This window comes from Rhipicephalus microplus, chromosome 6 (genome assembly GCF_043290135.1).
Source record: "Rhipicephalus microplus isolate Deutch F79 chromosome 6, USDA_Rmic, whole genome shotgun sequence".
Taxonomy (NCBI): domain Eukaryota; kingdom Metazoa; phylum Arthropoda; class Arachnida; order Ixodida; family Ixodidae; genus Rhipicephalus; species Rhipicephalus microplus.
In genome coordinates, this window is record NC_134705.1 from 59,485,771 (window position 1) to 59,503,068 (window position 17,298).

Consider the following 17,298-nt stretch of genomic DNA (forward strand, 5'->3'; position numbering starts at 1 on the left):
TCTCGCTCATTTGGATAGAAAGATTCATCAACGGTTGGTACAAATGAATGTCAGTAAGTGCTTCCGGTTTGTCGATGATTACTTAATTTTGTTTGATTGCGATCTTGAGGTCCTTAGTGAGTGCTTTCAGCAAGTCTTGCAAGTGTTCCAGGAATGCCTTGAACCACTGTCTCTCACGTATGAGTTGCCGGAAAATGGTTCCCTGAGGTTTTTAGAGTTAATACTAACTTTTTCAGCTGGGCACGTGTGTTGGACGTATGAGCCACGGGGGAAAAAACCCCTTTTACCGTACGCGTCTTCTCACAGCAAACTGGTGAAGCGTGGAATTGTAAAGGCATGTTTATATAACGCTTTAACAAAATCTTGCTTCCACTCAGTCCAGCGAAGTTTCGACAGGCAGATTCTCCGTCTAGAGGCAGCGGGCTATCCCGGTTCGTTGCTAGTTTCTGTGTGTGAGAAGCTGCGCAGACAATCAAGGGCCGGTAACGATGGGGACGTTTTACAAGAAGCAACTCCCAAGAGGGTGGCGGTGATACCGTATCTACATGGTATCTCGCATAAACTCAAGAAAATAGGCCAGAGAGCGGGCGTGTCAGTGGTTTTTTCCGCACCGAATAAATTGTCAAAATTATCTGTCCAAACAAGCCCCGTAGGAACCACTACGAGTAGCTGCAAAATTAAGCACCGAAAGAAGTTTGTTGAGTGTGCAACAGGGATTGTTTATGGCGTACCTTTGTCTTGTGGACTTGAGTACGTCGGTCAGTCGGGCAGGTGCCTCAATGTAAGACTTCAAGAACATTGCCAGAAAGTAAGAAATGCAGGACGGGACGGTTTTTTGGCCGCTCATTGTTCCGAATGTGGATGCCAGCCTTTGTTCGAACAGACAAGGGTTCTCGCGTCCCACCCTAATGAAGGCACAAGACTTGTAATTGAAGCTGCAGCAATTGCTCGAGGTAGCTGTATCAGCAAACCATCGATAGCATTATCTGGGAAAGAATTGACGTTTTTAAATTCGGCACGTGAGGGCCCAGGGTGAGCACGTGATGTTTTTGCAATCTCTCTTTTCGCCTTTTGATTTTGTGTGTTGCTTATCTTCTTTCTAATATATATATGTGTGTCGTAGTAGTAATAAAATCAGTTGAAAGTCTGCGCTCGTCCTTGTCTCTTATGTTAGTTGTCTGAAGTTTTAAGCGCCTAGAAGTTTTATATGGATTACCAACTAGCCCAATCCCACACTTTACTTCCGCATGTACGAGCGCGTTAGCCTGTCTCACCGACGGGACCCAACCATGATGCTCACCAACGTAATCTTTTACTTGAATTGCTCCCCGCGTGTATGTTTCGACGCTCATGAGGCTGAGCTCACCAGCTGGGACATCTTCAATGACCGACTACGCGACATTTTTGGGGACCCGTCCGGTCACCAAATGGAAGCGCGAAAAGAACTCGCCACCCGAGTACAGTCATCAACCGAGTCGTGTGTCTCGTACATACAGGACGTGCTCGCGTTGTGTGGCAAATTGGACGAGCAAATGACCGAGAGTGACAAGGTGGGCCATATACTAAAGGGCATCGCGGAAGACGCTTTCAACTTGCTCGTGTACAACAACGTCCCGACCGTCGATATCATAAACAAGGAATCCCGCCGCTTCAAATTGCCGAAAACTGCTGAGTTCGGCCTCAATTTTCACGGCTCCCTAACACGGCTGTCACGTCAACCTGTACCGATCTCGGTGCCGCACCACCCTTGCACGAGAATGTCACACGCATCGTTCGGCGCGAGCTTGAGGCGGCTCGTCCCACGCCGTTTCATGCACTTCCATTCGACCAGGGCACCTTGCAAACACCTCTGGCGGTGTCTGTTATTCAGGAAGTCTTGCGGCAAGAAATTGCTAACCTTGGTTTTCCTGTCGCCCGCCCTGCCTCCCGACCAGACTACAGACCGATGCCAATAAATGCATCACGCCACGACCCATACACTCTGTTCAGATCCCGCAATCCGACGGAGTGGAGAACAACAGACGACAAGCCAATCTGCTTCCGCTGTCACCGAGTTCGCCGTGTCTCCCGCTAGTGCCGCAGCACTTGGACGCCCCCCCCCCCCCCCCTCGTTGGAGCCAATTTTCTTCTTCTCGGCCATACGCGGACCCCCGTCGGTATTCGCCCAGCCGTGAGGAGTATCCTGATTCCGACGCACCTAACAGCCACTCCACCACGCGTTGACCGTCACCGCAACGCCGCCGTTCTCCGTCGCCCCAACCCCGCCGCTATCCATCGCCGACTAGCTATGGATCTTCCCGGATAGAAAACTAGATTATGCAGCTCCTGGAGGTAGTGCTGCATAAAGTGCGACTGACCCAAATCCTCCGTTCACGCTACCTACTAATAAGAACTTGCTGGAAGTGCACGTGGACGGTCTTTCTTTGACGGCTTTAGTTGACTCTGGAGCTCAGGTGTCTATAATGAGTGCTCGTCTGTGTCGCCGCCTCAAAAAAGTACTCACGCCTGCCGCAACACAAGCCGTCCGTGTCGTCGATGGTAGAACAGTAGCCGTCATCGGAATGTATACTGCTCGTATTAGCCTTGCCGGCCGCCATGTTCCTGTTTTATTTACCGTGCTCGACAGTTGCCTTCATGACGTCATCTTCGAGATGGACTTCTTATCAATGCATACTGCCCTGATTGACTGTTCCGCCGGCACTCTCTGTTTAGAACTTCTTTTTCTCCTGAATTCTCACCCTGAACTTCCGAACAGCCTGTGCACCACTGACTTCTTCCGGATATTACCTAAAGCTCTCACATTCGTTGAATTGGCAACACCCTCTCCTGTGCCCGACGGTGAATATATCGTGACGCCTATTCCTGATGTTCTCCTGGCGCGTGAAATTACTGTCGCACACTCCGTCGTAACCATGGATGGCCTCTAACCGAACATATTTAACTGTTATCAATTTCGGTTTTATAAAACAAGTGCGACCTCAAGTAATATCTGTCGCCACGCTAAGACCCTTAATTGACGACCACGTCACCTGTTTTGCAGCAGACGTATGACCCAAACACCCACGTCACGCACAGGATGACTCGTGCCTGGATGCAATCTTACGCTCCGTGATCGCCCCGGACCTCGAACCTGAGAAGTCAGCCGCGCTCAGCCGCCTTCTGGCTTCATACCGCGACATAATCGACATAGACAGCCGTCCACTCGGCCAGACTTCACTCGTCAAGCACCGCATTAACAAAGGTGATTTTCATACCATTGATCGGCGACCATACCGGGTATCTGCCACCGAGCGTAAAGTAATTCAACAAGAAGTCACCAAGATGTTAGCCAAGGGAATCATTGAACCCTCTTCGAGCCCTTGGGCGTCCCCCGTTGTGCTCGTTAAAAGTAAAAATGGCAAGTGGCGCTTCTGCGTGGATTACCGCCATCTGAATAGAATCACGAAAAAGGACGTTTACCCTTTACCCCGCATCGATGACGCTCTCGATTGTCTCCACGGCGCCCGATACTTTTCTTATACGTTCCGGCTACTGGCAGATTGCTGTCAACGAAAAAAAAAACCAAGAGAAGACTGCGTTTGTAACTCCAGACGGCCTATATCAGTTCAAGGTTATGCCGTTTAAGCTATGCAACGCCCCAGCCACGTTCGAGCGCATGATGGACTTTCTGGTACAAGGATTCAAATGGTCAACATGTCTTTGTTATCTTCACAATATCGTTGTATATTCCCCGACATTTGAAACCCACCTTCAGCATTTGTCAGCTATTCTCCACATATTACGCACTGCAGACCTTCAAATAAACTCGTCGAAGTGCCACTTCGGACGCCAGCAAATTACAGTAGTGTTGGGTGACCTTGTCGATGCCTTTGATGTGCAGCTGGACCCCGAGAAAATTTGTGCAGTCACCAGTTTTCCTGTACTCCAGTCAGTCAAAAACGTCCAGAGTTTTGTAGGCCTTGGTTTCTATTTTAGAGGGTGTGTGAAAGATTTGGCAAACATCGCTCGACTCCTCACAGAGCTTCTGAAGAAATACTTCATATTTACGTGGGGTGCCGACCAAGCTGCTGCTTTTTCTCACCTAATCACGCTACTGAAGAATCCGCCTATATTGGCTCACTTTGACCCATCCGCTCCGAAAGAAGTTCGAACCAATGCTAGTAGTCACGGAATCGAAGCCGTCCTAGCTCAACGCCATCGGGGACACGACTGAGTTGTCGCCTATGCTAGCCGCCTGCTCACAGCTGCTGAGCGCAACTATTCCATTACAGAGCGTGAGTGTCTCGCTCTTGTTTGGGCAGTCTTCAAGTTCCACCCATATTTATATGGCACAAATATCGCTGTAATAACTGACCATAATGCGCTATGTTGGCTTACGTCACTGAAGGATCTTACTGGCCGACTCGGGCGCTGGGCTCTGTGACTGCAAGAATATACCTTCACGGTGACGTACAAGTCCGGACGCCTGTACCAGGACCCTGACTGTCTGTCCCGCTACCCGGTTGCTGAGTCGAGCACTATACTTGACACCGACACCGGTCCTTGCGTTTTTTTTTTCTCTTTCGCAAATGACATGCATCGGTGACGAGCAGCGCCGTGATGCGTCCTGGCGTGTTATCATTGAGCGCCTCGAATCACCATCTTCCAATCAGTCCCATCGTTCATTCGTGCTCCGCGATGGTGTATTATACCACCAAAATTTCGAGCCCGATGAACCGGCCCTGCTGCTTGTCATTCCGAAACACCTTCGTTCGGAAGTTCTAAATGAACTTTATGACCTTTCGACTGCCGGTCACCTTGGTGTCTCACGCACTTATGACCGAATACGCCGACGCTTCTTCTGGCCAGGGCCTGCACGCTCAGCCAGAAGATACGTTGCGGCTCGTGAGAAATGTTAGCGCCGCAAAACGCCATCGACACTTCCCGCCGGACACCATCAATCCCTTGACATTCCGTCAGAACCGTTCTTCCGCGTTGGCCTGGACCTACTTGGCCCTTTCCTCTTGTCTTCCTCCGCTAACAAGTGGATAGCTTTGGCCACTGACTACGCCACGCGTTATGCCATCACACGAGCTCCTCCATCAAGTTGCGCCACAGACGTCATCGGCTTCCTCGTCAAGGACATGATTTTGCAACACGGAGCCCCGCGGCAGCTGCTTACAGACCATGGCCGCACCTTTTTGTCGAAGGTGATAGCTGACATCTTGCAGTCCTGTCAAACGAGACACAAGCTTACTACGTCCTACCATCCGCAAACCAATGGACTCATGGAGCGTCTAAATTGAACTCTTACAGACATGCTCGCTAAGTATGTTTCTACTAAGCACACCGACTGGAATCTTGCGTTGCCATACGTCACATTTGCCTATAGTTCTTCGCGCCATGACACTGCCGGTTGCTCTCCATTTTTTCTGCTGTTTGGCTGAGAACCAACATTAACTCTAGACACCATCATACCGTCCCCTGCGGGACCGACCAGTGAATATGGCATGGACGCTATCACTCGGGCTACACACGCACGCGAAATCACCAGTATACTCGCCTTCAGACCTCTCAAGAGAAGCAACGGCGTTTGTATGACCAACGACACCACGACGTACACTTTCTGCCCGGTTCTTTGGTCCTGCTCTGGTCTCCGACCCGTAAAGTTGGCTTGTCAGAAAAACTGCTTGCTCGCTACACAGATCCATACCGAGTCCTTCGTGTGGTTACTCCTGTGCCATATGAAATTGGTCCTGTCGCCCCATCGCCTTCATGTGCCCAACAGACTACCAATATTGTACATGTTGCGCGCTTGAAGCCCTACCGCTCTCCCAGTGACGTTGACATTTAGATGCGCCGAGACGGCGCTTCTGCCTCCGGGAATTATGCTACATGCGTGCAAATTGGGATTCTAGGGGGCGACATGCGTGTGCGCCTGACGAGGAAGATGAAGAGTGGTCCCCGCTTGGTGTCTGGTCTACCAGTCACGCCGCTGCTGCTGCTGCTGCTGGTTTGAAATATATTTCATCTAAAGCCTCGTAGATACGGCGTCTCTCTTCCGTAACGATATGATTATGAGAGTCGCCTTAGTGGATGTCACCGGAAAATTTGAGCAACTGGTATTCTCTAACGTGCACTCACAACGGGCACTGCATGGGCCTCTACCATTTCATCTCTATTGAAAAGCGACCACCACAGCTGGGATTGAACGCGTGACCATTGGGCCAGCGACCGAGAACCATACCCAATGCTTCACCGAGGCGCACCCTAGTGCATTCGGCTTCTGCTTCTCTTATGGCGTAAGTTCACGGCAGTGGTTTAATATCGACTGAGTTGACGTTGAACATTTCTTCCTTCGGGATAATAAGTATGTGTAGTCCTGGTACTACCAGCCAATATTACCGGTTCGTAGTACCAGTAATATCGGCACTAACGTCCGGTAATGTGGTATTTTCTGTTAACCCATTTTCGCATACCGGGATACTTGACAAGCTAAAAACTTTATCCGTGTTGCAGCGTCGCAAATGCGACTACATTATGGGACCGAGAAAGATGACGAGAAGACGCCGGGGTCGCAACACGTCCCGGGGCCGCAAACTCCTCATACGACACCTCGCACGGATCCGACAACCCCGACGACGAACGGCACCACGCCCAACATAGGTGAGTCAAGACACCTTGGTGGACGTAATGCGTTTTATGGCCTCAGAGATCACCCTGGTGGTTGGCGCCAGTTGCAATCTCGCGTTCTGGCAATTAACGCTCCCTCGCACCAATATACGTGCTTCGGTGCACAGGGTGTTTTTTTCTAGGAGCTTCCCTTTTTTGCTCGTGACTTGTACGGTGGCTGCAGGCACGTATGCCAGTGTTGGTAGTGTGCACACTTGTGCACGCGCCGCTCAAGGTCACCTCTTCGGTTATTGCTATATTTCTCAAGTAGATGGTGTGCCACCACCCAAGGCAATGGATGGAAACTTAGCAGGATGAGCATGATCTATAAAGGAAAGGGGGACGAAGCTGACACAAACAACTACCGTCCTATAACAGTGACTTAAGCGGTCTACAGACTGGCGACGCGGATTATAAAGGAAAGACTGCAGGCACGGATAGAGGATGAGGTGGTGCTGGGGTAACTACAGAATGGGTTTCGGAAACACAGGAGGCTGGAAGACAATCTGTTCTCACTGGCGCAGTGCATCGAAATAGCAAAAAAAAAAAGAACACAGGTCCGTGTGGGTAGCATTTTTTGGATATCAAGCGAGCGTACGATAGCGTGGTTCAAGAGGACTTGTGGGGAATACTGGACACACTTGGTGTGGAAGATGGAGTCACTAATCTTTTAAACGATATCTATAAAGGTAACAAGGTATTTATAATGTGGGAAAAACGGGTGTCCAAGCCCAAAGAGGTAAAACGGGGGCTAAAGCAGGGGTGTCCTTTGTCACCTTTGCTTTTCATGATGTACAGTATGGTCCACTGTTAGGGGGAACAAGAAAGCACGTAGCCGGCGGTCCGCGGTGCGCCAACTGCCGGCGAGGTTTGAAAACTCGGAGCATGTGCGTAGAATCGCAAGGGCGGTATTAGGGTGGCTATAATCGCAAGGGCGGTACTAGGGCGGCTAGCCACCCTAGCCGTCCTAGCCCCCGTCGTCTGCTACTATACCGCGCTCCCGACGCTCGGCGCGTGCTAGCGACAAGCTTGCTGTGCCAACGCCACCTAGACTACTGATTCTAGGTGGCGTTGGCTGTGCTGGCTTCATCGACCATCAATTTCCATGTCTGTTATCAAAAGCGGCTGGCTGTTTCGAATGGCTCTTGAAAAGCTTATGATTACATTTTTTTCGTGAGCACGAACATTAGGCTGCTGAGTGACGCGCTTCGTTATCGCTTTCACAGGCTTCCACAGCTGGGGGCATATTTATTCGCTGATCACATTTTTGGCGGAGCTAGTTCTTAGAAGCGGCATGGCTAGAGTACCTGAGGAGGAAAGGCTTCGAATAGTCGAGCTGTACACCAAAGAATACAGCCAGCGTGATGTCACTGCCATCGTGAAATGGCCACTTTCTCATTACCAGCGTAATCATCAGCATTACGAATGTATTTTTTTCATTGTCAAGCTCTGTCACGCGTATACTTCTATTTAGCTTACACAGATTTGCATTTTATTGTGTGTTTCACAGGGCTCAGATGTATTTCATTATCTTTGCATTATTCATATGTTTCGAGGCAACAGATCTGACCTCACTCAACCTGTCAAAGTATGAGAAATTAATTTTTCTTTCTTTGCTCCATAGTGTTCTACGTACACCATTGTTCGGTGTGCGTATTGGTGAAATGTAATGATTTCCGAAAAAGTGATCGCTATCGCTTATTCGAAGTAAGCAGCTTTTGGTGTTTTCGCTTCAACGAAGAAAACGAAATGTAACGCGAGTTAGAATTAACATTTGCTGCGTATTGCAACCTACAACATCTATAAAATTCGGTGTCAAGCCATATTGGCATACATTGAGGTATTTTCAAACATGAGTTTTTTTAACATGCTTCTGAATACCATAAGCACGTGACTTTTCCTTGCATTTCGCCTGTAATCTAAAATCGGCTGCTGTGGCCATGAATGGAATTGCAACAAAGCTGCCGAGAAAGCACAACAACAACCAACAGGCACTTTTTTTCTGCACGCTGATTACCCGGGGAGGAGCAGGGAGAGTGGGGAAATGCGAACGCTGTATCCAGCGCACGGCAAGCGCCGGAGCGGCAAGTAGCAGACGAAAAGCGGCGAGCCCCACCCTTTCGCGTCTATGCGCATGCGCAGTGTTTACAAATCTTGCCGCCAGTTTGCGCCCCGTGGGCCGCCAGCCACGCGTTGCCGTGTTCCCTCCAAGAGTGAACCGTACTGTATCTACAAGGATTAGAGGCCAAACTAGAGGGAAGTGGACTGGGCTTCAACCTCTCTTTAGTCAAGCAAGGAAAACTTATTGATCAGGCACTACCAGCATTAATGTACGCAGATGATATAGTGCTAATGGCCAACAACAAGGAAGATTTGCAGAGATTGATGGACATCTGCGGTAATGAGGGAGATGGGTTAGATTTTAGATTCAGTAAGGAAAAATCAGCAGTCATGATTTTCAATGACAACGAAGGTAGTGAGCTTAGGATACAGGAGGTCACGCTAGAGATAACAGATAGATAAAAATATCTGGGTGCATGGATAAGCAATGGGACCGAGTACCTGAGGGAACACGAAACATACGTGACGACTAAAGGTAACAGGAATGCAGCAGTGATGAAGAATAGGGCACTGTGGAATTACAATAGGTATGATGTTGTGAGAGGAATATGAAAAGGGGTCATGGTTCCTGGGCTGACGTTCGGCAATGCGGTTTTGTGCATGAGATCAGAAGTTCAAGCAAGATTAGAAATTAAGCAACGTGGAATAGGTAGGCTTGCCTTAGGAGCTCACGGGAACACACCAAATCAGGGAGTACAAGGTGATTTGGGATGGACATCATCTGAGGGCAGGGAAGCCAGCTGCAAGATAAAACTTGGGAAGCGATTGAGATAAATGGGGGAGGAGCGTTGGGGCTAGGAAGGTTTTTAGCTACTTGTATATGAAAAAGGTCGATCCAAAATGGAGGAAGCGAACCAGAAAGTTGACGGGTAAATACTCAGAAAACAGCAGGTGGCCAAACCAAAAATAACTATCGGTTAAGAAGAAAGTGAAGGAAATGGAGACTGACATGTGGAGAATCGGCATGATTAAGAAGTCCGCACGAGAGATCTATCGAAATTTTAAACAAGAAACTGCCAAGGAAAGAATCTGTGATAATACTCGGGGTAGTCTACTGTTTCAGGCGAGGACGGGAGTATTGTGAACGAAGACACATCGGAAAAAATACGGAGGGGTAGACACGGTATGCAGTGCGTGTGTAGAGGAGAGGAAACTGCCGAACAAAGGGATTCACCCTATAGTTCAGGATGATGGCGCAGAGTTTTTCAAAGCACTGGGGTTTAGGGACATGGAGGGCAAAATAGGCTTTAAGTGGGTAGAATTAACTAGAAGGAGGTTATCTGATTGGTGGCTAAAGTCAAGGCACAAGTGAAAATTAAACCCTTCACTGCAAAGTATCAGTCCTAAACCTCCCTGTTTAAAGGAAAAAAAGATTATACTAGTTTTTTCGTTCAATAAGTAGTGGTGTTAGCCACCGGCTTGGTGGTGCTAACCACCGCGCGATCTAAAGTGTACAGCCATATCAATCCATCCATCCTTCCGATAGGGTGCCTCGAAGCGCGCACACATCGAGGCACCCCACAAGGCGACGGTTTTTGATGGCCCGCGCACTCGTATCCTCGAAGCACCTTTGAAAGAAAAGGAACTGAAAAGAAAGAAAAATTGTGGTTCATCTCTCGTTTCAGCAAATGGTGTAACACGCAAGCGAAACGCGTCTTCGGAGAGGTAGTTGAACATTGATTGTGCATTGTTCCACCACAAGGGTGACGCAATGAATGCTGCAGTAACCAATTGCAATGTCAAGCGAAGAACTGCAAGCAGCTTGATACTTGCAGCGCACAGCTCAAGCAGAAAGCACGCACGAAATGAGCATGAACAGGACGAGCGCGGACAAACTGTCACCATTCTGACTTCATGTGTGAGCAGCGCGCTCCATTCGTAAACGCAGCCGTGGCAGCAAGCGAAAAGACGTTCGTGCTCTCTTAAACAACCGAGACAACAAAGCAAACTTGCGGCGGAAGTACAAGATGTACAAAGCACCCGAAACCCGACAAAAGCGTGGGGCGTTCGAGTGAGCCACCACGCTAGAGAACATCTACACGCACATCAACCACGCCATGTGGAGGCGCGCGACGCGCGGGTTGGCGCGGCACGATGACCTTAGAGCAGGTCCGCTCAACGCGCGCCCGTCCTGCCATACCTTGCTACTAATCACTAAAACACGACAACGCGCTGAAGAGCGCGATGTCGCTAATTCGACGCCCCGCTGCGAAAAACTTCCTTCTCGTTTTTTTTTTGTGAAATCTGTTAGAAAATATTGCCACGTTCCTTCCTCAATTTTTGTTCTTTTCCCGTTACACTTTACGTAATTCTCAGCGCAGACCACGCTTGCAGTGTTCGAGAAGGTTTCGGACTGTAGTTTATTATTCTATTAAGATCACGCCCACTTCAGAAACATTACACATTATTCTGGATTGTTATGAAATGAGAGTGCACTACTTAGACGTGGACAGAAACACAGGGACAAGCGCTTGTCCCTGTCTTTCAGTGTGCGTCTAAGTAGTGCGCTCTCATTTCATAACAATCATGTATCACTAACTCGCCCAATCAACCATATTGACAAATTATTCTGTAACCAACTTGGCCATAGCGATAACGCTAGAATATTCGGTGATACGTGTATAAATGCCGACGCGCTTCACCGCTTGTACTTGATCGACGGCCGACGCTTCGTGCGTCGCTATCAGTGCAAGTCTGCTACAGTAATACGACTTCCCGTTTACCGGACACAGGTTCTCCAAAATAAGCAGTTTGATCCGCACATCCAGTGGCCTGCCTTCGGCTACGTCCCGGCCCCGTGACAATGCTTTCTAGCGTCATATTCATGACAGAAACACGTCACGGAGCCATAGTGGATACCGGCATGCCTTAAAAGTGTGGCGTCGTAAGTTTCTCTCACTCAGGAGGTCACCTTAACAACGCCACACGGGCATGGGTAGTAGGGGAACGAAAAGAGCGTGAAAGAGAAAGAGGGGGGTGTCAGTGGTGTTTAAACTGGCCGCGCGCTAACGCGCACCGCCTCTTAGCCGGGAGGAGAGAAAAAGAAAACGTTAGGCAGACCGGCAGGGTGCGGAGAATCCTTGCCGCACACGCGCCATCTCGGAGGCTATGCTCGCAACTACGTCCACTTCGTTCTGGTCGCTTCGTAGGCACGGCAGCACGCGACAAGTTTTTACGATTAGTGTTACGCACGGATACCGATACCCTCCCAAGACCCCTCAACTGCCTGATATCTGCCCCGTTGAAGGCCGCCTGATAGCTCCACGTCTGCCACTTGTGAGCGTTAGGCATTTTACTCATGGCAGCGGCCAGTGTGGCATAAGGGGCCTGAGCTTCTCGGGCAGACGAGTTTGCTCCGATATCACTAAGCGGCAGCAATGACACGAAGAAAGTGCAGAACACCTGATAGCCGCGTTGATACAAATGGCTACTAGAACGCGCGTGGTGGTGGAAACGCCTGTGGAACATTCGCGATGGTTTTCAAAGAAGCACCACGTACGAACACGTCAGCACCGCCACTCAGTAAACGTTTTAACAGTGCAGTGACGTCAGCGTGATCGACGTGCTATCTTTTTGCCAACCCAACAAGTGCCTCCCACAAGCGTGTTCGTGGGCGTATGCCCTCTTTTTGAACAGGTTTTGTCGTTCCACCTGCAGCGTGCAAATTTCCACACTCGAAGACAGCAATGGTGCACACGCGACATTTTCGCACTCCCAATTTCGATTATGTCAAATATTGAAGATATATATAAGGACAGGTGGTCACCAGGGGCGCTCGCATCATGGCGGCAATCTGGCTGTGACCGGATATGTCGTGAGCGCAGTGAAATTGAATGCGAGACATCGTAGCCACGTGGTGATGTCACTTTCACTTCTTCATGCGTGTATGCATAGCCTGCGCGGTAAAGCTGGTAGATTAATCGTGCCGCTCGACGTGAGCACTGCTCCTCGGTACGAGCAAACGGGGGGGGGGGGGGGGGGGCGTACCCGATCTTGACAGCGGGCGTCTGTCAATCAAACTGACGTGTGAACTACGATACAAACTCGTTGATTTTGAGAATGCCCGAGTTCCTCTCACGACTGTGACGGTGCCGGTGTGACGGTCAAGCGTTTGATGCGGGGAACCCTGAGCGGCAGCTTCATTGCGTATAAAATATTTTGGTAAGCTTGCACTACTTGTGCAAGGCTGGAGCCATAGAGGAGCTTGTGATAACCTAGCTTCTTGCAGCTTTTTAAATTGGTTGTCTACTCATGTACGTGCTCGGCTTCGAAGTAAAAACCGCATCAGCTCCATCTTAATTTTGATTGTACTAGACAAGGCTTCAAAAAAGAACAATTCTCTCGGGCGCAATTAGCAATGCCATGATCTGTATGAAATTCTTAAACATAATCATGATTAGCAGGATACTAATTGTCATCATATTACTTACAACAAAGTAGCATGGTTCTATCTTAGCGTACTCGTGATTAACGCCGCGTTAAGTAGCACAGTTTAGTTAACTCATCACTTAGCATGTTTTAGTTAACCATGTTCAAGCTTTATATGGCTTGATCAGCACGGTCTTCTTAATACGTGGCGTAATTGTCTCGGCCCTATCATGACATGCATGGCGTAATTAGCTTTGTCATAGCATGTCCTGTCCTAACTACCGAAGTATACCGTCCAGCGAAATCGCTAATTATCCAACCGCACGTGCTCGGGTGCTAGCGGCCGACGACAGCAAAGACGGCACGCACCGGTCGAGCAGCGCGCTAGAATGTACAGGCTGACCTCGTGGCCTCGGGTTTCGCTGCGATCGAGATGTTGTAAGATGCTCGGCCAATACTGATCTCAGAAGCAACCGTGTTGATTATTCTAAAACAGACCTTATACAGGCATTAAAAGCTTCAAAATAAATTTAAACACCCCTTGACTCTAAAAAATATCACCACGAAATGCTTCTGACACTTTTATTGCATCGGTTCACTTCTTCACTCAGTGGAACGACAAACAAAGAAGATACCTCTGGTTCGAAAACGCCACCCACTTTAGTCGAGCGCCCTTGACGCGATGACTGGTTTCATCGTAACCAATTAAGTGCGGCGCGCTGAAGGGTGGATGACTTTTTCGTATTGCTGGCTCATTCATAGAGCTCGGGAATATCCTGAGTTTCGCGAAACTCGGCTGATCCTGCATAGCGCCCCAGTTGGCTAACACGCCGATCGACGTGGACAACGCGGTGCAGTGCCAGCTGTGGAACATACGCCAGAACGCTCCCTTCGACGTACTCATCACGCGCCAGCTCGCAAGTGGTGCCCCGTCCTCGGACTCCTGTGACCGTGTTTCCATCTTTCCTATCTCTCCTATCTCTCATATGTCATCGCTTGCTGTCCTAGCGCATCTCTCTTTCTCTCTATACCTTTAATTCTACCCTTTTAATCCCTCCACACCCCCATTCCTTGCGAGATACTGTTGAGGTGTCGCACGCTGATGCAGACAGTTATGGGGCTCACTTTTCTCTTCTTTTTCCTCTTATAATCACAATGTGTGAGGTCGTTAACAAGCATTTCTGCAAAAATGCTCTCACCATGTGACATCACGTGCACCTTCGAGCAGGCTCCTCTAACATCATTCACTTTGTGTATATGGCGGCGATATTTTTGTCCTACACAGGGACAAACACAAAGCAGATCTATTTTATAAAATAAAAACATAACAGTTGAACATGTGTCACCTTCGTCCAAGAACACTACGTGTACGCTTAAACACTGCCCTCTCGTCAAGTAGTATTGATATGATTTTGTTAAATTCGTCTATTACCTTTTCGTTTATTAATTAACTCGAAGCGGTTGGTTTTCAATACTTCTGGCATGTTACTTTCTTGACGTCAAGGGGGGAGGAGGGGAAAGTGATTTTAAATGAAAAGAAAAGTGAGCCCTTAACTGTATTTCAGGTGGAGCACACCTCGACAGAAGCTCATGAGGGGTGGGGGTAAGGAGGGATTAAAAGGATAGGATTAAAATGTAGAGATAGAGAGAGTGGAAGAAAAGACCGAGGCGCAGGGGAAGCGACATACGGAAGTAAAGAGAACATAGTAAAGATGGAGACGGTCGCAGGAGTCCAAGGACAAGGCACCATTCGGCGAGAGCTCTTGTCGGCTTCAGGAGATGGCGTAGAGCGAGCCCAGTCGGCCAGAGCTGCGCTGTCGTCGGAGATCGCGGGGGCACAACCAGTCGGCACGAAATCCAGCGAGCGAGTCTTGACGTTAATGCATGTGACGTTTATATATGTGTCCATGGGAAGTTGAGGAATTCACACTGCCAGGATCACGACCAAATAACTGCAAAATCAATTTCTTAGCAGTACGGAGGCACAATAAAAAAAGCCAAAATCACAGTTATCACGGAGCGTATATCTGTGTTAATATTAACCACTGTTTGCCTAACTTGCGTAAGCTCTTATATTGATTGCCTGGTTGTGATTCGCAGAGTCTTTGGAAAGCAGTGAGCAGGATACTGCTGCAGGCGAGCGGTAGTACAAACGCGGCGACACGACTCGGGAAACGGACACCTTCCGCGAACGATGAGGTAAATAATGCTCCTTCACTTAAACCATATCAACTATCATTGGCGTCAACGGAGCAAAGAAGTGGCATGTCCTTGCGCAGATAGAACTTAAAGACGCGGGAATGTAGATGAGACACATCATTACATCTTCGCAGTAGCCTGAACCATTGGGGGGGGGGGGGCTCTTTACCTTGTTTGTCCTCAAGTGCTGGGTTGGAGGGGCACATTATTTGTACGCCCTCACCGTTAAAAAAATTGATGCATCCTATTCGAATTCCAAGATGGTAATCTCTAAAAACCGAAACTTTAGGCAAACGGCGTATTTTTTCCTGGAGTCCGTATAGAGCCTATTTAACTTGTAAACACGAACTGAGCTATGGGAAACATTTTAATCGATTGATATGTGGGTTTTAACGTCCCAAAACCACCATATGTATATGAGAGACGCCATATTGGAGGACTCCGTTAAGTTTGACTGCCTGAGGTTCGTTAACGTGCACCCAAATCTGAGCACACGGGCCTACACCATTTTCGCCTCCATCGAAAATGCAGCCGCCGCAGCCAGGATTCGATCCCGTGACCTGCGGGTCAGCAGCTGAGTACCTTAGCCACTAGACCACCGCAGCGGGGCTGGGAAACATTTTAATGACAAATTTATTGTGCCTATAAATGCCTATTTTAAGGTTCGTGCTTTATCCGCAGCGTCTAAAAATGCCTCTCGCGCTGGTCGAATAAACGTTTTGCTTAAGTTGTACATATGGAGGAAAACAAGAAGCACTTGATGTGGCCATATTAACAACAACACGTGTATAGCACGCTACTTGCTTTTTTTTTTTTTTCGTTCATGTTTTTAGCTTCTGGTGAGGTGCGATTACGGTTCGACGTAGGGACGACGCGTGCATAAGTTCTGTCACGTCGGCAAAAACAGATCATAAGTCGACGCACTGCCACAGTCAACGAATAACTAGACTTGGCCGATGCGCACCGATGCCTTTGACGTTTGCTAACGCTCCGATAACATCGCACTATGAACGCGCTTTTACGTGAACGGGGATTGTACCCAGCGAGGCAAAGCCAGGCTAGAATTTATAGCGCCAGTGGGACCCCCTGAAAAATTTCCGTTGTGTTGCTTGGTTCGAGACTAGTGCAGCATGGCGGTTGCGTGAGCGTGGCTAGAGTGTACTGTAGCGAAGTGAGGAGGGGCTAACGCTAGTGTGCCCCCGGCCCCTTGAAGATCCCCGTCGCTATAGGTTCGAGAGAAGCGCAGCCCAGCGGTAACTTAGTTTCGGTTGATTAGAGTACGTTGTAGCTACACTGCAGTGTGGGTATACAACGTACTATAATCAGCCGTAACTAAGCTATAGGCTAGCACTGCCACCTGCAGCCTATACACGTAACTTTCGTTGGCATTTATGTGCTTCATAACGGCAGCTGTCGGAAGTCTGCCGGGAAACGCTGAATAAAAAGAAGCCGTGAAGTGTCCTTGTCAGGAAATGGACCAGTCGACCACCTCGCTACTCCGTCGTTTGAGGAATGGTCCACGTGGAAAGCAGGGAAGAAGACATTGCAAAGGTCAACAATATTTTGAGCTTGCATGATATTCATTCTGAGCATGTATAGTTATAAAGCTCCAACATTGCTCACGCATATGCCAATTGATTTAAATAACGCCGGAATCTGCGCAAATAAGATGTGTTTTGTTATCCTTTCATGGGCACAAAGATTCACTTTGTCATTTTTATATCGGCATTTGTGAACTCGCATGCTCCTATTACAGAGAATGAAGCCATATGCGAAAGCTTCACTGACACAAGCCGCTTTCAACTTTATCGCTTGCACTGTACAGCAATCCAAAATTTAAACTTCTCGAGTAACATCATGCAATAAATGATATGCACTCAGTGATTGAAGTTCGCACCAGGGCAAGGCTATCGCCTTCGCGTTCAACAAAGCAAAGCTTAATGATACCCAGTTTTTTCT

At 48.7% G+C, this 17,298-nt stretch overlaps 1 protein-coding gene across 1 annotated transcript in view; it reads left to right on the top strand.

Moving 5' to 3' along the window:
- LOC142765852 (uncharacterized) overlaps positions 1–15,333 on the top strand; it is a 21,577-nt gene extending 6,244 nt beyond the window's left edge. The window contains exons 3-4 of the mRNA XM_075867661.1: positions 6,499–6,645; positions 15,241–15,333. Of these exons, the coding sequence (XP_075723776.1) occupies positions 6,499–6,645; positions 15,241–15,287 (194 nt within the window). The 3' untranslated portion in view covers positions 15,288–15,333. The remainder of the gene's footprint in view (positions 1–6,498; positions 6,646–15,240) is intronic.
- Positions 15,334–17,298: the final 1,965 nt, after the last annotated feature.